General features: G+C 45.2%; 1 protein-coding gene across 6 annotated transcripts; it reads left to right on the plus strand.

Annotated features, from left to right (window-relative positions):
- The first annotated feature begins 94 nt into the window (after window positions 1–94).
- Window positions 95–21,801, plus strand: CABYR (calcium binding tyrosine phosphorylation regulated). 6 transcript variants are annotated; one of them, XM_011221183.3, is made up of 6 exons: window positions 95–3,754; window positions 6,294–6,463; window positions 6,563–6,616; window positions 16,434–16,784; window positions 19,690–20,293; window positions 21,721–21,801. In XM_011221183.3, the coding sequence occupies exons 2-5, from the start codon at window positions 6,316–6,318 to the stop codon at window positions 20,286–20,288; spliced, it is 1,152 nt and encodes a 383-aa protein (XP_011219485.1). In that variant the 5' UTR covers window positions 95–3,754; window positions 6,294–6,315; the 3' UTR covers window positions 20,289–20,293; window positions 21,721–21,801. The 6 variants fall into 6 exon arrangements, with proteins under 6 accessions (XP_011219485.1, XP_019652072.1, XP_019652076.1 ...); XM_019796513.2 differs by lacking the exon at window positions 95–3,754 and adding an exon at window positions 3,795–4,199; XM_019796517.2 differs by lacking the exon at window positions 95–3,754 and adding an exon at window positions 3,795–4,192.
- The last annotated feature ends 181 nt before the right edge of the window (window positions 21,802–21,982 follow it).

Raw genomic sequence — 21,982 nt, forward strand, 5'->3', positions numbered from 1 at the left:
ATTCACCTTGACTTTCTTTCTGGTATGAATCCTGCATGGATTTTTGACACTAGCCAGAGAGAAAAGATTGCTATTTACATTCAGTGAATGAGTAGATCCAGAAGCCAAGTAGACGCTTTCTGAAGAGAAAAATAGGTGTTTAAAAATATTGGATACCTAATCTCATCAAGGCTTAAGGGAAGAACGTTACAAATCTGTAAACTATGGCTCCGGCCATTTTGTCCTCTTTGGCTATAGCACATGAGGCGAACTTCCCAGTTATGATTATGGAGCATTCTGAGTCACGAAGTTCTTGTTTCAGTTCGTACTTACTTGAATTTTCAGTTCAAATATTGTTTGAGCTGTTATTCAGTATTCAAAGATTCCATAAAGCCCTGTACTTTAAAATAAAAAGTTGTTCCCATACTAACTGCTTTAAAAATGTATTTGTATCTCTCCAGAGAGCTGTCAGGATTTCCAATACGTTTGTGTCCAGGTCACTTATCTGAATAGACAACTTTACCATACCACTCGAATAGTCAAAGAGTAAGTTTGATTATAAACTGTCCCCTGAGTTTTGAAGCAGTATCGCCCCTGTGGCGTAGGAGTGTTAACAGGGTGGTAGAGTATGGAGATGGGGTGGACGATGATTCTAAATTCTCTAAAATAACAAAACCACAGTGCAGGTATATGGTACCATTAGACTGACTGGAATCTGAGTACATTTTTGAGTTGAGTAATTCATGACATTTTTCTGGCCTGCGTGCTGTGACTTTTCCAACCTGTGAACTGTGATCTGCCTGGAAACCTAGCTTGGTGTAAATTGCTCTTTACCCCTCGCGGATGAAGAAAATAATCGTGTAACCAGAACAGTTTGCATCTATGTGTGCTTTGTTGGCATCACGTACTCCTTCCCCATTCCTATTTTGGAGGCCCTCAAATGGATCTTCTGGTTTATGAGTGTCAAATGTATTTTTGTATTAGATTTTGCCTATGATGAAAGAAATCTCTAATGTATATTTATGTACTCTGAACACACTTATGAGTTGACACACTTTGGAGGCATGGTCTAATATATGTACCTTTGTGGTTAAAATATTCAAGATTTTTTTTTATTAGGTTAGGTGTCTTTTTGATTTTAGCACACGATAGCTAACTATTTGACCAAGTGAAGTATTTCAGATGTCACAGAGAAGTAGGAATTTATTGTTGCATATTGTACAAGTCAGTTATTTATAGAATTTGCATTTTTAGACTTCTGCCAACTAAAAGGACAGTGTGTATCTGATTTCTAAAATACACACACATGTGTGCATTTCTTTGCTGTATAACTTTCCTAGTCGATTGCTTCCGTAAGCAAATTGTAGTGGCAAGTATACAAATATGGCTCTGCACCTATGAAGATACACATTCATAGTCATGAAGTACTGTTTGGTATTCTTACGTTTTTTAGAATCCTGTTGGTATATTTTGCAGAAAAAAGTGGTTAAGCTCAGCTCATCCTAAGAAGACACATAGTAGAGGGAGGAGACTTAGAAGCTAAGAAGAGGAAATCCAGAAAGAGAAAAGTACAGCAGGGGGTGGGGGGTCAGGAGAATGGAAAGTTGGTCCATAGAAGATATGCCCCTTCTTCAGTAAAGTGTAAATCACCCAGTGCACATTGTACTTGGCTTTCTTATGAAGACGAGTCGGGGCTGCGTTGTAGCTCCTACTTGCCTGGGAGTATTGTAACCTGGGCGAGCTCTGGGTTACACTTTCTCCAACCACACGTCAGTGGTTCACAAATTCTAGTTTTACAAATCAGCCCTATTTTGAGAATCTGATTCAGTAGGTACTAGGTAGGGCTTAGGAAGGCATTTTTAACAAGCTCCTAAAAATTATTCTAATTCAGGTGGTTTAAATTAGTGAAACGCTGCCCTAGGTTATCATCTTTTCTTAAGTATTTTGTATAGCTGAGAGACGAGACCAACACAAACAGAATTCTATAGCAAGGGCTGTGTTCACAGAGTGTATTACGGGGCCAATGAGGAAATGCTTCTAACTGATTGGCTTTCTAAAGTAGGATATTCCTGAGCTGAGTTTTAAAGAAGGATGTAGTCAGGTGAAAATGGACTAAATGAGATTTGAATTATGCAGAGGTCCCACCAGGAACCTTGAACTTCTGTAAGGGTAGAAGCAGGGAGCAATGGAAAACAAAGTAGATTTGCGTTCTGCCTTTAGATCCCTAGTGACTAAAAGGGAGGACAAGAAGATTGTAAAACCACATGAAATCATTAGGAGTTCTAGAAATCAAAGCAAATGGTAGTTTGAAAATTCTTGGTTAAATGTTTTCACTGTAACAATTTGCATTTCAGAAGGACTTGGACAAAACAATTATTGAAGAAATGTGGAAAGAGTAAGGGCTTGACGTGAGTCTGAGATATTCTGCACAGTACCTAATACCTGTGTGTCCAAGATGGCCTGTCAAGTTTCGGCTACATGAGCATAAATGTCTCTAATTCCTGAAGATACCATAAATGGGGTTTGTACTTGGGGTTTTTAGTAGGTCAGTTTCTATCTTTGATGGTTAAATGTATTATGAACCAAACCATTAGAAATCATGACCACTTCATTTCACTTTTAATCTACGAAAGTGGGCCTGGGGGTAATGATGAAGGACAAAAAATGTACCACCTGCAGACCTGTCATCACAAAGTCTAAAATTAGCATTTCTCCTTTTAAAATCTTCATGAGAAGACGGAGCCTGCCACATAAGGGGCATTTGGTAATTATTATATGGATGAATTAATATCCATAGAAAGTGCTCTGTGCAGCATAGATGTAGACTAGGGCCTCAACGTTGCCTCTTATTTTTAAGAGCTCTGGAAGCCTTAACAGCTTGAGTTAAAAAAAAAAAAATGTTTTTATCAGATAGATGCCCCAAGGATGTTATTTGATGATTTCCAGTGGTTCTTGTTTTTTAAATATTTGAAAATGGATGCCAATGAAGCCTGTTTGGAATTTGGTCCTCGTGTTTTGGTGTATCGCAGGCAAACCTGCGAGCCTGGATGGGTGAGAGGGCGGGTATTGGAAGGGGTCAGCCTTCCACTCCTTTGGTCCGAACCGCGGCGGCCGCTGCCAGTGTGGTTTGGGGAGGATGGGGTGTGCCTGAGGCGCTGCAAGAGCCCAACTAGCGGAAACTGGGAATTTCAAGATTAATACCAAGTTCTCTTTCCACAGGGGATTTTCTCAAAAGGGAAAGTACTGTGTTGCATGAAATCATTCGTTCTCTTTAGTGTTTGTTACCGTGACAAATTATTCTTCGAAAAGGTGACCGAAAAGAGTGTATCATCACGTTGGGGTGGGGGAGTAGTGTGAAGAGGCGCGGCGGTGACGGCGACAACTGCCATAAATCTATTTCTCTTTCCTTCTACAACAGCTCTTATTTTATATTGAGCGACCAAAAGTGAAGAGGCTGTTGCCTTGACCGACTCCTGGCCGTTTGAAAATGCCAGTTTCCCTACGTCTCTTCGTATTCTGTCAGAAAAGGCGAGGCGCGCCCGCCCCACCAGCGGACTTCCAGCCTTTGTCCCCTTCGCCTCCCCATTGGCTGGGGGCGCTGAGGCTCCGCCTCCTTCCGTGGCCGCGGGAGCCCTCAGCGCGGGGAGGGGCTTTGTGACGCACGGCCTGACGTCCGCAGGGGTATAAAGGCCCCCGCTGGGAGAGCGGGGTCCTACAGGAGCCGCCGGCAAGGGGGCTACGAGGAACCTCTTAGCGCGTAGCCGGAAAGGAGAAGGTGGGGCGAGTCTGGAGAAAAGGCCCCCCACCCTGCGGCACCGGAGGCAGTTAGGCCCTCGGGGCGCCTCGCGCGGTGGGCTTTGTGGACGGTTCTTCCAGTGCTGGGGAAGGCGGAGGGCCTCTGGAGTGGGAGGCCCGTGGGGAAGGGCAGGCCCACACCGGCCAGCGTGGCGGAGGTCCCGGACCCGGGGCGGAGGGTCTGCCACCCGCGCCTCCTGAGCTAGTGGGCGCGGAACCGGGACGCCCGCTCTCCCCCATTTCGCTGCCCTTGCCACCAAACAAATCCAACGGCAAACCAAGCACAGACTCAGTGGAGGTCTTGAGGGAATGAGTGGTGTGTACTGTTGGACGTTTGCTGTGGCTCCGAACCCCCCATTCGTGCGTCCTCAGCCTCCAGCACCGTTGTCCTGCTCAGGCGTTGGCCCTGGGGGAGTGGGTAAAATGCAAGTTCACGGTTCGGGGCAGGGGGGTCGGGGTCGTAAAACTAGTTTTTCACAGATATTTTTTAAAGGAGAGATGTGAGAAGAATTACGTGGTCACTTTTAAGCAAGCTTCAGTGTAGGTGTGTGTGAGTACCGGTTGATGCAGTCATGCTTGGTGTCCCAGTATTTCTTAGCTTGCTCAGGACAGTTCTTTACATGGGACTGTGTTGTAGGACGCTCAGCATCCCAGGTCCCGGGGTCACAGAAAGGCCCTGCACACGCCCAGAGTCTGGTGTGGGTGGGGACACGGCTACCACCTGCGCGGAGAACCAATAGGATCACTGTGCAGCCATTCTCCCTGCGGTTGGTAGCATCAACCACTAACTGCCTACAGAAAGAGGGTTTTTGGTAGCTCCATCATGGCTCTTAGTAAGCCCCTTTTCCGAACACGACTCACCTACTCTCACTGGAGTGCAGAGTGTGTACTTGAAAAAAATATATACATACATACACACACACACACACACACACAAATATAGTGTAAGTATATATATGGATCATACATACAATTACTGCCTATGTCCCTTGACGTTTAGCACGTGGGCTTGCCAAACCTGCACCAGTTTTTTTAAAGATGGTTTAATTTAGTAAAGGTCCCATTGACTTATACTCTAAGAGTAGTTTTTCATTAAAGGATTCAATACGCTTGATTATATTCTCAAAGGGTTTGCTTTGGCCAATAGAGATTCATTTTTTCCCTGACCTTTGGGAAGAAGAAATGCGCTTTTAAATATTCAGCATTTTGCTATGACACATTACTTTTTATTAGAGGTTGGCTCCTTATATAATTGCCATAACTAAACTGTGCAACTTAGCCCCACGAAACTCATTACTCTCTTTACTGCAGGGATGTTGTTGACACGATTCATTATCTCACACTATTCTCCCCTTTATGAGGACCCATAGGAGAAATTTCTCCTGGGTCTCAGTGTTCAGACTACCTGTGATTCTCCCAAGCAACTGATTTGGTTTTTTTTTTTTTTTATTTTGGTTAAATGATTCGTGTTTCCTGAGATAAAACACGAATCATTTAACCAAATGTTTCCTACTTTGTGATGTCTGTTTTGTAGCTGAGGGGCTGATTTGACACCCCATCTCTATCAAAGTGTAGGGCCCATGGCTTGTATTGGGGTACTAACCTTACCTGTGGCTTCAGATTTTCTACCATAATTTTTCCCTTACCACTGAATTCGTTTCCTTAAATACTTAATTTTGTTCTTTACATGTATTTCTAAACCTTCTTAAATCATTTTTTACAATGAAACAACACACAACACACACACACACACACAGAGTTTAGAATGGCAACCTCTGCAACTTTGGAGCATTGCAGGTTAGACTATGCAATACCCTCGGTACCACTTAAAATCCAGAAAGGCAGGAGGAGGCGGGGGAGAGGGGAAAACAAGGGCAGAGGTTAAGGGAGAATAAGAGGAAAGAAAGAGGGGCATATGGCGGTGGGTGGTATGATACCACAAGTAACTTATTCCTATTCTGATTAACGTTAAAACAAAATTAAATTTAAAGCTAAAAATTGTATACTGAAAGCTGATCAATGTGTCCAGGGACAGATTTAGAAACACAATGAAAAAGATATTATCTTGTAGAAAAACCCTATTCTACAATTCTATTTGAGGAAGGTGCAGAAAAACCAGTGCCCATGTAGTTTGATAGGATCTTGTTTAGACACACATCAGCTTAATTAATCTTCCTTGAAATTCTGTACAAAAATTTACTGAATATCACAGGAACAAGTTTTGTTTTGTTGATTTTTCCTTCTTTGTTTTTAATATCATCCTAGAGTTCTTGGCAGGGCTTTCCCCATGGGTTTCTTTAATAATACCATATTGCTCATCTGCACATAATAAGCTGTTGGTAGTGTGTGTGTGTGTGTGTACGCGTAATTAGCCCATTTTTGCTAGAATAAATGCCTAGAGATTAAACTCAAGCTAATAATTTCAGTAGGAGATAGGTTTATTCTTAGAAACTACAGTTGACTCATGGACATTTTAATAAAAAAAATGAACTATAAGACTTTGTTTTTCTTCATTATAGTTGAGATAGACATCCTGCTGAAATGATTTCTTCAAAGCCCAGACTCGTTGTACCTTATGGCCTCAAGACTCTGCTTGAAGGAGTTAGCAGAGCCGTTCTCAAAACCAATCCGCCAAACATCACTCAGTTCGCAGCAGTTTATTTTAAAGAACTTATTGTGTTTAGAGAAGGTTTGTTATTCCTTTAGATTATATATTTGTTGCTTTGAAAAGGAAGGCATTTTAAATTGGGCATTTTATGTATCTAATTTCCTGTATTTATTCCTTCAGGGAATACTTCTCTGGATATAAAAGATCTTGTTAAACAATTTCATCAGATTAAAGGTAAGTACCACAAGTGGTAACAGTTCAATAATACTAGTTATAAATTATTGCATCATTGTCACCATACGTTTGAGCTTAAGAATGATGCCCATAAATATTTTCTGTTTAATCACACTGGTGTTTGTTAAAAATAAACCATCAGTGTGATTATTTAATTATCTGATCCATTTTTGAAAAATCTGGAGACAGTTTGGAGGATTTTAAATCTTTAAAAGACAAAAATAGGAAAAACTCATCTTCTGTAAACCACTTGGTACAATGAGACCTCAAACAGTGGATAAGCTATGACTCAAACCCTTTCCAATGTCCCCATCTTTAAGGAAGTACACTGAACTTTGAAGAAAATTGGATGTTGTAGTAATAAAGACTCAAATTATAATGAGATACACTACTTGGGAAAGTTGTATAAACATTCTTCTTGGAAGATTTTTTTTATTAAACAAAGAAACATCCTTTTTTCTTTTTTCCTCCCCGTAATAAGTTAACTGCAGTCCAGGTGGAGGGCGGATATTAGGTGCAACTGACCAGCTTTTCAGTTCCAAGAATCTCTAGATAGTGAAGAGACATTTTCCCTAGAAAGTGGTCTTCTCCAGCCCATCTCTGTGGCCTAGGGCTATCGCTCTGCTTAGAAAAGAAGTTGTGTTTTATGTGTATATGTGTAAACGCCTATGTGAACGTGACAGCATGAAATTGCATTGACAGAAGAGCAATGAAAAAAAGACGGAGAAAGAGGCAAAGTTTACATGATGGGAAGATCATAGCAAAGGGGATAAATTGGTGGTGATCCCAAGGACAGGCATACGCATCTAAAAGAATGGTAAAAAGAACTTTTGGCAGAATTTTGTAGAGAAAATGGAGACTCGTGGTCAGTGGGGGAAATAAGGAAATAATTTTTGCTGCACTGGCTGGCCAGCATTTTGGAATGACTATAGAGAAAGAAAAGGTAGGATCAGTGAGTTTGAGCCACTTTTATACTCTGCCAGTTTGGTGATGCCAATACATAACATAGTCAAGCTAGGGAGAAGTCAGGAGTAGAACCTAGGAAAATGTGAAAATTGAGGATTTGGATCTGCAGTGAAAGACATACCCCCAAACAGAAAACAAGACCAAAATCAGCAAGAGTTAGCCTTTGAAGGAGCGGGAAAGTGAAGCTCTGTGGTTCAGGAATATTTTGCTCTCTAGTCTGACTGCTTCCCTGCAGGGTCCTGATGGTATTCTCAGTTTACCTTGGGACGCAGGTCTGGGATTTGCTTGCCACCAACAGGATATACAGGCGAGTGCTAGAACACTGACCATTCTCCCCTTCCCTATTAGGCTGGTTTCCCCAAGAAGTCAAGGTTATTAAGGGCTTTGTACCCCAGGAGCTATGTTTGAGAGGCCCGAGAGTGAGCAGGCTTCCTATGTTTGAGAATGGTGGTAAAGTTGGTGAATCTTTATGGTGTGAGGACATTAACTGGTAGCTTTTGAGGCAAATTTGTTTACTGAGGAACTTACCCACCAACTTAGCGAGTGGACTAAAGTAATGTGGATTAGTTTAACAGACTGAACTAATGGACAGTTTTACTTCCGATGGAGGTAAGAAGAGGGAGATAAATTCTTTTCTCCTCTGGTAACTATAGTTACCAAGACAATTTACATAACGTGCAGATAATCCTAAAAGCGAGCTCGCCGTATGGCTGTAGACATGGACCGCTCTCTCGTAGTAGACTAGAAAGGAACATTGCTTGCTCTGGTTTACTGGGGAGATGGGAAGGTAACACGAAGGCATGCCCAGATGACCAGAAAATACAGAGTTCTTTGTTACTGTCTAATAACAGTTTGGCTCATTTATCTGCCTTTCATTGTCGTATCAGCCAGTTTCTTATTGGCAAACAGTGTCCATTAACTTAGGTCCTATCATAGAGACTGCATGAAGCCATCTACATCCAGGAAAGCATCACTCTGGGCTAAAGAGGGACATCTAGGGATATACACCATAAGGTTTCCTTTTGGTAGAGCATTTTCTCCCCTGAGTGACATCCTCCTGTCTTCTAACCAGTTTTAAACCAATTCCTCAACTGCTATTCCTGTGGGAGTGCCAAGCAAATATGGCTGCATGGTGGTTCGGTTCTCTACAATAAAAATGTGGGTAGAACAAGTAGCATCTTCTCTGTCCTCTAAATACACTTCCCTCACGTGGACCCGGTGTTAGGTATAGGATGGTGGCATATATAATACCCTACACACTCTGTTGGTCCCAGGGATTGTGGCTTTCCCAGGTTTTCCATGATTTGCCATATGGAAACATGGACCATTTTTTGAGGACTATGTCAAGTGACCCTTATTCTAGTCTTTCAGTCTCCTCAGCATGGGGCGAGGTCAAGCTAAAGGCAGCATCCGGTATTAACACTTGGTAAAGTGGGGCAAAGGCTCACTCATCCCTGGGGCCTTGGTCCCCACTCATCTCCCAGCTGTTAATGTGAGCATGAAAGACATTTGTTTTATGTTCACAGTACAGCCCTGCACATATCATGTGTTTTATTTGAACACTTCATCCTGGATATTTCTTGGAATGAAGCCCATTTTTGGTAGGCTCCTTTATAGGACCAGTAGTGTTTACCCATGTCCCCAGTGCCTTTAAAAATTCATGTAAACTCAGATGATGGAAGAGGGAGGAGGAAAAGAACCAGACAGGGGAGCAAACTTTTCTTCTATGTTCTCTCATCGCTTCCCCCGCTTTCCAGAGCCTAGAACATTTAGGATGGTCCCTGGCTCTGTCCAGGCCTCCCCTGTGGCATCTGACCCACATATGCCCATTTCCAAAGCAGCTTAGGCTGCGAAACACTTCCGTGGATCCTCTCGGTTTCCTGCAATTGGATGAAACAGATCTCACTACCATATGAGTCAGAGAAAGTGCCCCCATTTTTCAGTCTTCTTGGGAGAGTTTCTTCATTAATAGTACTGAATCATTAATTGAGGGGATTTTAGAAACTCAGGTGATCTTTTAAGGCCAAAGAGTTGTCTCTTAAGTTCTACCACTTACTATGTTACAGGTAGGAAATGAAGGGAAAGAGGAATGGAATTATCGAGTGTAGGCATACCTTGGAGATACTGTGGGTTCAGGTCCAGACCACCAACGCTCTGCTTTATTACCAAAGCAAATATTGTAATAAAGCCAGTTAAGTGAACTCTTTTGGTTTCCCAGTGCATATAAAAGTTATGTTTATACTCTACTGTAGTCTACTAAGTGTGCAATAACACGTCCAAAAAAAAAAAAAACCAGTGTACATATCTTAATTAAAAAAAAATACTTTATTGCTAAAAAATGTTAACTACCATCTGAGCTTCCAGAGAGATGCGTTGATGTTGGTGGCTGCTGACTGGTCAGGGTGGTGGTGTTGAAGGTTGGGCTGTCTGTGGCAATTTCTTAAAATAAGACAGCAGTGAAGTTTGCCACACCTAATGACGCTTCCTTTCATGACTGATTTCTCTGTAGCATGAATGCTGTTTGACGGCGTTTATGCACAGAACTTCTTTCACAGTTGGTCAAACTCGACCGTGCTGCTGCTTGATCAATTAAGTTTACAGAATACTGAACGTCCTTTGCTGTCATTTCAACAATCTTCACAGCATCTTCACCAGGACTGTAGATTCCATCTCAAGAAAGGACTTTCCTTGCTCATCCATAAGAAGCAGCTCCTCATCCATTGAGGTTTTATCACGAGTTTGCAGCAAGTCAGTCCCATCTCCAGGCTCCCTTCTAATTCTAGTTCTCTTGCTGTTTCCATCACATCTGCAGGGACTTGTTCCACTGACGTCTGGAACCCCTCAAAGTCACCCATTACTTTGGAATCAGCTCCTTCCAGATGCCTGTTAATATTCATATTTTGACCTCATCCCATGAATCATAAATGTTTCTAATGGCATCTAGAGTGGTGAATCCTTTCCAGAAGGTTTTCACCTGATTTCACCCAGATCCATCTGAGGAATCATCATCTTTTACAATGATAGCCTTACAATACGTAGTTCTTAAATAATGAGACTTGAAAATTGAAATTACTTTTTGATTCATGGACTGTAGTATCGACATATTAGCAGGTATGAAAACCACATTCAGCTCATTGGACACCTCCATCAGAGCTCTTGGGTGACCACGTGTGTTGTCAACGAGCAGTAATATTTTGAAAGAAATCTTTTTTTTCTGAGCAGCAGGTCTCAACAGTGGGCTGAAACTAAGTAAACTGTGGTGTAAACAGACATGCATCATCCAGGCTTTGCTGTGCCATTTCCAGAGCACGGGCAGAGCAGACTTAGCATCATTCTTCAGGGCCCTAGGATTGTCAGATGGCAAAGGAGCTTCGGCTTCAACTTAAAGTCACCCGCTGCAGTAGCCCTAACAGGAGAGCCAGCCTGTCCTCTGAAGCTTTGAAGTCGGGCGTTGACTTCTCCTGTCTAGCTAGCAAAGCCCTCGATATCCTCTTCTAATAGAGGAATGTTTCATCTACATTGAGAATCTATTCTTCAGTGTAGTCACCTTTGTTAATGACCTTAGATCTTCCGGGTCCCTGGCGGCAGCTTCTCCATCAGCACCTGCTGCTTCCTCGCACTTCGACGTCATGAAGGCGGCTTCTTTCCTTAAACCTCATGAACCCCCCTCTGCCAGCGTCAGACTTTTCTCCTGCAGCCTCCTCACCTCTCTCAGCCTTCGCAGAATTGAAGAGTCAGGGCCTGGCTCTGGATTAGGCTTTGGCTTAAGGGAATGTTGTGGCTGGTTTGATCTATCCAGACCGCTCAAACCTTCCCCATCTCAGCAATAAGGCTGTTTTGTTTGTCATTTGTGTGTTCACCGGGTTAGCACTTTCAGCTTCCTTTAAGAACTTTTCCTTTGTATTCACAACTTGTCTAACTGGTTGGCATAAGAGGCCTAGCTTTCAGCCTGTCTCAGTTTTCAAATGCCTTCCTCACTAAGTTTAGTCATTTCTAGCTTTTGATTTAATGTGTGAGGCATGTGGCTCTTCCTTCACTTGAACACTTAGAGGCCATTATAGGGTTATCGATTGGCCTAATTTCAATATTGTTGGTGTCTCCAGGAATTAGGGAGGTCCCAGAGGAGGGAGAGAGATGGGGGAACAGCCAGTCATCCTTGCTTGACGTAGGGCTGCCACAAACCTTCAATTTGTTAAAAAAAAAAAAATGCAGTATTTGTGAAGTGAAATAAAGTGAAGTGCAATAAAATGAGATATTCTGTCCTAGGTACTTAAAATATATTTTGTCAATTAAGGCAACTTTATAAGTAGATGACTTCATTAGAATTTTACTTAAGAGAAATCTGATGGTTGGGCATGATTAAAAAACTTGTAAGCTTCTAAATATTGGTTGGTAGGGTTAGGATCGAAACTGGGATCTTCCTAGCAGCATAACTCATGCTCTTTCCATAGTAAGTAACACTGTGATCCTCTGGAAAAACTCGAAATTCTTGAACTGAAGGAGTGGAGAGAAATTTCAGCTCCCTTTCCCCATAGTATCTCCTGCTCTTCCACATCTTCCTCTCCGTCACCTTCTCGTGTAGAACCGGAAGCCAGATTGTGCTCGTTCTCACGTGTTCGCCACTCAGCGAGGAGGGGCAGTGGTTTCCCCGTGCAGAGTGGCAGATGAAATCTCAACACCATCACCTTCCATCCCCCTCAGCTTCCCTGAGGCTAGTTTCTAGGACCAGCCCTGTCCTGCTTCCAACAAAGGCAGGAAATAGCTAACTCTTTGGAAGAATCGAGAAGGCCTAGCCCAACTGAGTTAACCTGTTAACTGTTTTTTTTTTTTTTTTTTTTAAGATTTATTTGAGAGAGAGAGAGAGAGAGAGTGACAGAGAGTACAAATGGGGAGGAGAGGGAGAAGCAGGCTCCCTCTGAGCAGGGAGCCCGATGCGGGACTCGATCCCAGGACCCTGGGTTCATGACCCAATCCGAAGGCAGATGCTTAACCAACTGAGCTACCCAGGCGCCCAACCTGTTAACTTTTCTTACTGATCCTGGACATTGTTGGCTTGGCCATAAGGTAGCAATTACAGCCACGCACTGCTGCTGATCATTGGGCGCGATTTCAATTTAGCACCATAGCAGTTATGCATATCATTAAATGTTGTCCTGAGTTATTTATTCGTATTAAATAGTCATAATATTTTTAGTTTAATTCTTATGCCAAATTCTATTTTTATGCATTATTTTCACAGTTGGTTACACATACTTGTGGCTTTTCTATTAAGTAAATGAGAAATGTATCAATTTCAGGACAATCTGTACTAAATTTTGTGAAGCTCTGGTGCTACTCTGCCCTTTGCTGGACAGTTTTTCAAGTAACGCTATACCGATTCCCTGAACAGGGATGGGTATTGTGCCAGAATGATCCTTTTTATTTCTTGAAGTCTTGTATTTGCCTAGGCAGGGTGGTAATTTGTATCAAGGTAAGAATTTCATTAAGTTTAAAAAAGGTTCAAATAATTATCTGGTTGTGATGTTGGGAGGGGGAACTTAGGTCTTTCAGAATGCTTTTCCACTGTGGTAAGATTAATCAGTTGGGGAACAGTCCATACTAAAGAAGGCGAATAAATCATGGAACCAATCAATGTAGTATAGTCAGTGGTATAGAGCTGGGGTCAGATTGGCAGCCTAGGGCAGAAATACAGGATTAGGATTAAGAGGGGAAGCAGATTTGGCATACCAGGAAAGTGAGAACAAGGGGGTCAGGGACACTAGGACACAAGAGTCAGTATGTGCGGGAAGAACATCTTGGACCTGTAAAAGGTAAGTGTAGCTCTCTGCTCTCCACGAACATTGATAGCTCCCTATTGCTCACAAAATCCAAACTCTTCAGTGTCACAGGAATACTTTTGAAAAATATTAAACTAGTGTACATTGATTTCGGATAGCCTCCCATTGTTCCTGTTCCCTCCGTTCATCTCTACCCATTCAAGCATTCATTCATTTGGCTTTAGGGGAAAAGGCGAATATAATTCAAGCAAGGAAGTCATTACTCAGTAGTGAGTTTCCCAAGTTCATAGTAAGAAACACTTTGGAGTTTTGCAGGAGCCCATTTTTGTTGAGAGAAGATTTTCTTGGAATTTCCAGAGCTGAGTTTTAACTTAAGAGCCAAAGCTACTAGAATCAAGTTTTTATTTTATATATGCCATGGTGGGGAGGAGATAGGATAGAAGCTCATTTCCTGCTGCAAAGGGAAGGGAAGTCAAGTCCTTCCTGGCATGGCACTGTTGTACCGGGGTGTGGGGCGTGCACGTGAAGTGCTAGCTGAGACCGAAAGTGGGTATAAGGAAGGTGGGGAGAACCTCTGATTGGAATTCTCTAAAACCTGAACAATAGTCTTGTGCTTTGCTTTCCTGGATGCCTCTCTGAGCGGCTTCGTGGTTAGCATGGCATTGCATTTAACATAACACATGCTACGTTCGGCACCCACGCTATAATTGTCATGATCAGACATTCAGTAAGTAATTGTTGAATACCAGAATTAAATTTGAAAAGCCTCAGATTAGAAATCATGGAGCGTCTTTCTCAGACTGGCCTGAGATAAGATTTCTGCTGTCTCAGGGCCCGCACGGGGCTCCTAGTTGGTCCAGTTGTGTTCCAATTGTCCCAGAGTGCTGACAAGCAGGGAATCGCGCTGGGACAAAGTGAAGTTACCCTGCCAGCAGAGAGCTATAGCACATAATATCCACACTGGTGTTCAGTAAAAATTGGCAGCTAGGCCTCCGATGCTAAAGAGGACCAAATTAGGAGGGGATCTCCCAGGAAATAACAGGCTACATTTTCCACAAAGTGGAAATCCTTCAGTGACTACAGCCAAGTCAGGGTTGACACCCAGCGCCCAGGCAGTAGGAGCAGAGGCTTTTCTAGGCCACCGAGGTCCGGCAGAGAAGAGCAATGTGGATCAGAGCCAGAGCTCACTTGAGCATTCAGCTTCCTTCTTTAGATATGGGAGAATCTTTGATAAATACCCCCAAAAGATTGAATAATTAACCAAAAGAGACTTTAAACTAGAAGGGCTAAGTATCTTTTAACTTAGATTCTTGGGCAAATTTTGCCATTTGGAAACAAGCATTTTAATGCAAATAGAGAAAGTAAAGTAATGCTTTCCGACAAGTCTGTCCTAGTGCGTAAATTTTGATCCCTTTCCAAGACCAGGCCGCACAAACATAGCTTTCTGCGATCTGAATCTCTATCTTTGCCGTCATCTCTCCCCCTGTGCATCAAACAGACAGCTTGTCATCGCCTCATTTTTGGTTTACGCCACTTCCCTCTCCAGGAGTTGCTATGCACCTTTCAAATCCTACCTATCTGTAAAGTCCAGTTCATTGTTTCATTTAATGAAATTTGAAATTCCTACCCATTGCCAGATGCTGTGCTAGGTGAAAGTCAGTGGAGGAAGAGAGATTTCACTCTCACTAGGATGGAGGGGCTGCTTTCACACTTAGCCTCCTATCATCAACCATCATAAAAGCTGGAGCAATTCTATAAAACAGTCCAGTGCCTGGAGCCTTGGGAGAAGGAATTCATAGAAAGTGAGCCCCCTCTTCACCCCAGCAGCATGCACTTCTTGCACAAGGACAGCAAGGCCAAGCCGAGAGTGGAAGTGTGTCTGGGAAGAGAAAATGGAGCAGCAGAGTTTGGGGCTACTACTATGGCTGGGATTTGAGCAACAAAGTGTCAGGGGTGTTTGCAGAGAGGATCCCCCCAAAGTCTGCAAAGCCATTTCCTTTGGGTTGCTGGCCAACTCCGGAGCTGCCTGTGTGTGGAGGATGGCTTGAGGCTGAGCAGGGAAGAGCTGGTGGGAGACTAGAAGCTGGGTGGGGATTTCAGAAATGGAGTGCTGTCAGGGGCGGTGGCTTTGGGCCCAGCCGGCATGAAGAGGCCTTGTGAAGCCTGGCGATACAGTAAGACCCCAGGGAGGTCACCGCCAAAGGAATAGCCCATGTGCGAGGAATAAGAACAGAGCTGAAAAACACCCACTTTCTGCTTTTTCTGCCGATTTCACTATGTGGGAAATGCTTCCCCAAGAGGAAATCCTCAGAAAAGGGTTCACAGCAGTTTCCCCACCCTAGGAGTTCCTCTAGGTCATCAGCTGTCTGGACCTGCCAAGCCACGGGAATGCCCTCATGCCTGAGGATTCGCCGAGTCCAAGCGGACCCAGCGTTCTCTCCCTGCCCCTCTTGTCTGGGTCAGTAGGACTTTGGCTGCTGTGTTATCATAGCTCACCAGCAAGTGCTACCATTTTTAGGTTAGACTATATGATGTTTCCTAAGGTCAAAATATCCTATAGGCCTGGTTTTCCCATTCGTTGTTAAATTGTACATACCAGTTTTCTAAAGTTGAAGACTGCCTTTATTAACATGACAGCATTCGTTTCATTAAGAAGCTATTCCGTCAGCTGGAGATTAGATCACTTAACTGCTCAGGTGTGACCCCCCCCCCGCCTTGTGTTTTACGTGGAAGTTTAGATCAGGAGCTTTTTCCATGGAGGTTTCCAGCTTTCTTAGTTCTAGGCAGAGTTACCGTCTTTCCCCCTGACGCTGACCAGCGAGGGTGGTAGGTGATTACTCGTTTTGTCACCGTGCCACGTAGAGTCGCTGATTTCTGAGATGAACTGAGGTGTCTTCCAAGTGGGGAAGGACAGGGAAGTTTCAGTATCCATTCTAAATCACAGATGTTGGGAAATTAAGCAGAACTCGCCTGTGCTTGTGTGTGTATTGACATCCAAATGTTCAACCTATTACTGCTTTAAAATTTTGGGGGGCGGGGGGATACCCGCTTATTAACCCATCTGGCTTTTTTAGTAGAGAGGTGGTCAGAAGGAACGACACAAGAGAAGAAAGCAGAATGCATAAAAGAACAGGTAGGAACATCTGTAGTTTCCCAAGAACCTACACGGATGGAGAAATCCACGGACACAGAGGAGGACAATATAGCTGGACCACTATTTATGAACAAAACCACTCAGTTCCCATCAGTTCACTTGGAGATGCTCCAGGAGCCTGAGGAGACACCCGAAGCAGCTCGTGGTTCCAGTTCGAAACCGTCTACCCCTAAGGTTATGACCCCACCCTCATCACCACCTCCAGCAGCCGTGTCACCCGAGTTCGCTTATGTCCCAGCGGACCCAGCTCAGTTTGCCGCTCAGATGTTAGGTAAAGTTGCATCTATTCATTCTGATCAGTCTGACGTGTTAATGGTGGATGTGGCCACGAGTCTGCCTCTGTTTTCCGACGAGGTGCTGAGCTCAGAGGCTGCTGAAGATGCCGGGGAGGCCTCTCCTGCTGCGTGTTCTGCAGAGGGGGCAACCCTGCAGGTTCTAAGCCAAACAGCTGTCCGTGTAGATTTGGGTTCTATACCTAAAGGCGATGAAGCTGAACCAGCAACGGCTTCCTCCTTCCCCTTGCAGGATGAACAAGACCCTCCTTACGATCAAGCTCCCGAGGTCCCTTTGCAGGCTGATATTGAGGTCACCTCATTCATTCACGTTTCATCTATCTATAACAATGAGCCTGTGACTGAAGGAGTTACTTATGTCGAGCAAATACCACAACACATAGTTATCCCTTTTACCGATCGCATTGCGTCTCTTAAAGAAAATGAGCCACCAGTTTGTCCCATACCTGTAGCACTGGCCACGGGCATGTCTGAGAACCCTGTAGGTTCGGTAAAGCAGTTGGAGGAGGATGCAAATTATTCCTCAGTACATCTGGAGGCAGAAGCAACAGTTCTGCTCCCTGGCACCTCTTTGAAAGGTCTGCCTGCACAGTTCCCGGATGCAGAGGGCTCTGAAAAACCTCTGCACGTTGAAATGGAGTTCACTGCCCTAGTGCCTGGCAGCCCTGGGCAGGAGGAGTCCTGGGGAAACTCCGCAGCGCAGGAGATGGAGGTCAAACTTGCGCTCTCCGGGGAAGCTGGTACAGCTGTGTTCTCGGCTGCGCAGGGAAGGGCAGCAGGGGGTACCCCCCCTCCTGTTCCAGAAGGTCTTACTGAACCAGAACCCGAACCAGACTGGGAAGAAGCACTTGAACAAGGTTTGATGGAGCCAGGTAAGAAAACCAGAGACTTACAAAATTACCAATTATATTTTCAGGTGACCTCTATTTCAGGTGACCACGGACGTGGGCTCCCTCCAGGTTGGTCAAAAGGCTCTATTTCCAATAGCTTTTAAGGTGGCAAACCTACGTAAAGGCTTTGTTGTACTTGGGATTTTACTCTTACGAGAGGAGTGATTTTAAAGCGACATCCCCACAGCCTGGCCTCAATGATGGGTCACCTCGCACTTTTGGATGTACCACACGGAGCCTCCTGTCGGGCACACGATCTGTGATCTGAACTCGCCGTTGCACACTTCAGCCAGGGGGTGTTGGCTGGAAATCGCTCACTTGTGAGTGTAAACTCCGGGCACACAAGGCCCTCCGGAGGCGCGGCCCGTGGCGCGTGAGAGACATGGTGGTGTGTCGCCCCTGCTTTCGCCCTGCAGCGGGAGAGCTCTGCAAGCGGCTGCGGGAGCCCGGGGGCCCTGGCTCCCTGCCGGGCCGGGGGCAGCTGCATAGCTGGGCGGAGTGGATGGCCCGGCCGCACCTCTGTCCCCCGGGCCAGCGCATGGGCGGCAGTAGCAGCCCAGCCGGCCGCTCGAGCCGCTGAGAGGACCGGCCTCCTCCGGTCGGGCCCCCTAACAGCTCCGCAAACCCCACCGCCGGCCGGGCTGCGGGGATGCCGCCCGGGCTTTCCTGTGACACAGACGTGGCTTGATCCCTCCCTCCAGCTATGGACGTAGGTCTGCCCCCCTCCTGTCCCCTCCCCTTGAGGGCTACATGGAGCCGACCTCCCCCGACCCTTTGCAGAAAGCCTCTCCACATTGACCCTTCCCAGAGCCGGGATGGTCAAGTGTTACCACAGCAGGTGTTTTGGGATCAAATTCTGTCTGGCAGTGTGACGGGGATCTGCGCCACTGAGGCGGCCGGGGGCAGTGTTGAGAGCTAGCACGTGGGACGGGCACGACCCTTGTGGTGGAGGTGGTAGTGACACCCCAAGTCCCGGCTCCCCAGTGCTCGCCTTTTTTCTAAAGCACCACGTGGAGATTTCAAATGGAAGACTAGGCTTGTATGTATTTAACTGGCTTGCAGAAGGATCCATTGACGGTATCTGAAGCTACTGAAAACTCAGCAGCTTAATCATGTGCATAGCGTTCTTTTCTGGGGAAGAAGAAAAGCTGCACCAGGAATATGAGGCCCAGTGTTCAAATTTGGGCCACGTGCAACTCCTCCCTCAGGAAGGAGTTTTGCCTCCGTCTCATCTTCTGGGACTTAGTTCTCTAAGACAGTACTGTCTTCATTAGGCAAGACAAACCTGCCATCATAGATTCCTTGGTGTTAAGTAGATGGATGGCACTCCTAGACGTTTTTTTGTTTTTCTTAAAGAAGTCCTCTGGGACTGACCAGCCTTTTACTGCCACCTAGGACCTATGATTTCAAGACTTGCCTAAAGGCGGTGCTCTCTGGGGTTCTGAGTCCTAGATGATGTGATGTCTTGTGTGTGGTGACCAATTAACGTGAGATTATGGGGCCAGTGAAGGGCCACAGATAACTGATAATGTGACCAAAAGATGATGGCCAGTGCGGCCTTCTTTAGTAAAGAAAGTCACTATGCAGATGTGTTAACACTTTTTCACTGGCTTCATACACACTTCAATTGATTCTTTTGGTAAAGCCCCAAGTGTGGATCCTCCACGTCCTGTGTGAGGGCGCTGCGGTGGCCACGTCTCAAGCTGGTACCCCTGGGACCGGCGGCTTCGGATGAGATTGCTTCTTCAGCCACAACTCGAGTGCCTCTGCCACCTGCTAGCACAACCCTGTCCTCGCTTTCCAGTGGTAGAAAGCCTCGCTTCCTTCACATTACCGAACACGATTTAGCCCTCTCTATAGCATGCTTTATGGCACATGTTACTACCACAGCTGTTTGTTTACATGTAAAACAAATTTACAAAGACACTTCTGTGCATAGCGCCTGATACAGAGACCAACCTTTAATGCCTGCAAATTTTTTTTTTTTTTATAGCCATAGCAGCAAGCGAAGCAGGACAACCACCACCATACTCTAACATGTGGACCCTTTATTGTCTAACTGATATGAATCAACAAAGTCGCCCATCACCGCCACCTGCACCTGGGCCTTTCCCCCAAGCAACCCTCTATTTATCTAATCCTAAGGATCCACAATTTCTGCAGCAGCCACCGAAAGTTACTTCTCCAACTTACGTGATGATGGATGACAGCAAGAAGACCAGTGCCCCACCTTTTATTTTAGTAGGCTCGAATGTTCAGGAAGCTCAGGATTGGAAACCTCTTCCTGGACATGCTGTTGTTTCTCAGTCAGATGCCTTGAAGAGATACGCTGCAGTCCAAGTACCCATTGCTGTTCCTGCAGATCAGAAATTCCAGAAACATACCCCAAATCCCCAGAATGGTAGTCCTCCTCCAAGTGGACAAGATGTCCCCAGGCCACAAAGCCCAGTTTTTCTTTCTGTTGCATTCCCAGTAGAAGATGTAGCCAAAAAAGGTTCAGGATCTGGTGACAAACGTACTCCCTTTGGAAGTTATGGTATTGCTGGAGAAATAACCGTGACTACTGCCCATGTTCGCAGAGCAGAAACTTAAAACTGGTAGGTAAATTTTCCTACCGTGATTTCACTCTGTACTTCACACTAGTACTTCACACACTAGTACTTTGATTTGTTGGCCTGGAGATAGAGGTATTTACAGAAATTGAATTGAGATATGCAAAGAGTTGGGGTATACTCAAATGTGATGTGGTTATTATCTCCAAGTTCATTACCCCTGGTTACTAAGAAAGGCACAGTAGGTGCACTGCACCAGGACGACTCACACCGAGGACTTGGGGCCTAAACACGAATCAATCCACCCAATCACCTTTGAATACCGGGTTCTTCAGCTAGCCCTGTGGAAGATGTTAGACAGGGATGGCTTTATCAAAAAAAGGGCATCAGGTAGGAATTTTGTAGTCTAATTGGCAGGTGAAGGGGTGGGTCACAGTAGAGGCCGGGCGTGAGCACTGGGGCCAGCTGGAGAGAGGGGGAGGTCAGAGACGCTATGGAGCGCCCCGTCACTGGTAGGTTTGTTCCCTCAGGGAGTTGTTACAGTAAAATGGGCAGGCTGGAAACACCTGAAGGAACTAAAGCAACTGGCATTAACTGGATCAGGTCACTTAATCACTCACAAATCATCTTTGTTCTTCATCCCACCAGTACCTAATGCCCTGTCCCATGCTCGTCCCGCCTCCCCCCCCAGTGGGGGAATGGCCTGGAGAGTTCATGACACCGTGTGAAGTACGGTGAGGAAAACAAGATGCTGACACACGCCCTCCTTTATCAGGGCATTCAGGCCCGATGTCAGCTGACTCCTGAGTCCCAAGAAGGAACCAGCCTTGCAGAGAGCCCACAGACCAGGTCTTAGGCAGGAAAGAGCAGGACTCAGACATGGCAAGGAGGCCAACATGAGACTGATGGGGAAGGGCTGGGGACAGAACCTAAGAGGACGTCAGAGCTGTGAAGGGGGGAACCATACGCTTCTGGGGCCCCTGGATCCGTAGGACAGACACTGGGGTTGACAGCTCAGCAGGAAGCCAGGAGAATGACAGACCTAGGAGGCAGGAGGAGGTCACTAGAGGAAGCAGGGAGACAAGAAGATACGAAGCAAGTGTCAAACCTGCACCCCCATGAGTTCAGTTACTTGAAACAATTTGTGGGAATTTCATGCCAAACATCTGATAGGCAAAAGCTAGATTTCCTTCACAGGCAGGTTCAGATGCTATAGTGACTGATAGTATTTAAGGAGATAACTCCGTTAGCAAATCTTACGTCTTTGTGCCCTTATTTGCCCCCCTTTGTAGACTTCCAGTGGAACTGTCAGAATGGCTGTTTTCAGCATGAAATGCTGGGATATTTCAGTGCAAATGGACAGACAGCTACATGATAAGAATTTAGTAATGGGAGGGTCGACCTCACATCTGCCACTCATTTTGTGTGTTCGGATTTGTGATTAAACAATTCACTGTTTACATTCCTAACAGATGCTGGAAACGCCGTTTGAGCCAACGTTCAAGGTGGAGTCTGCCACCGAGCGTACTTTGTCAATAAACTTCATGCAAGCATAAAAGACCCTGTGCTTTTACTTTGTAACTTAGGACAATCGATTACAAAAGGTCTTAAATCTTTTCAGACTTGTGTAGCCTCTTCCAACTCTGCACTGCAGAAGAGAACATTCCCCCTCTACAAGCAGAGCTACTTGGCTTTCTAGGCGGGTCTTCCCCCTCGGTGAGTCTGTGATAGCGT

The sequence above is a fragment of the Ailuropoda melanoleuca genome, chromosome 14, assembly GCF_002007445.2.
Source record: "Ailuropoda melanoleuca isolate Jingjing chromosome 14, ASM200744v2, whole genome shotgun sequence".
In the NCBI taxonomy this organism is placed as follows: domain Eukaryota; kingdom Metazoa; phylum Chordata; class Mammalia; order Carnivora; family Ursidae; genus Ailuropoda; species Ailuropoda melanoleuca.

What these genes read in the sequence shown, in the direction of transcription:
- CABYR (XM_019796508.2), top strand. Translation starts at nt 16,826, where the DNA reads ATGGTGGATGTGGCCACGAGTCTGCCTCTGTTTTCCGACGAGGTGCTG. An exon ending in ACAAGGTTTGATGGAGCCAG is followed by an intron (nt 17,679 to 19,689) that starts GTAAGAAAACCA and finishes TTTTTTTTATAG; the next exon opens with CCATAGCAGCAAGCGAAGCA.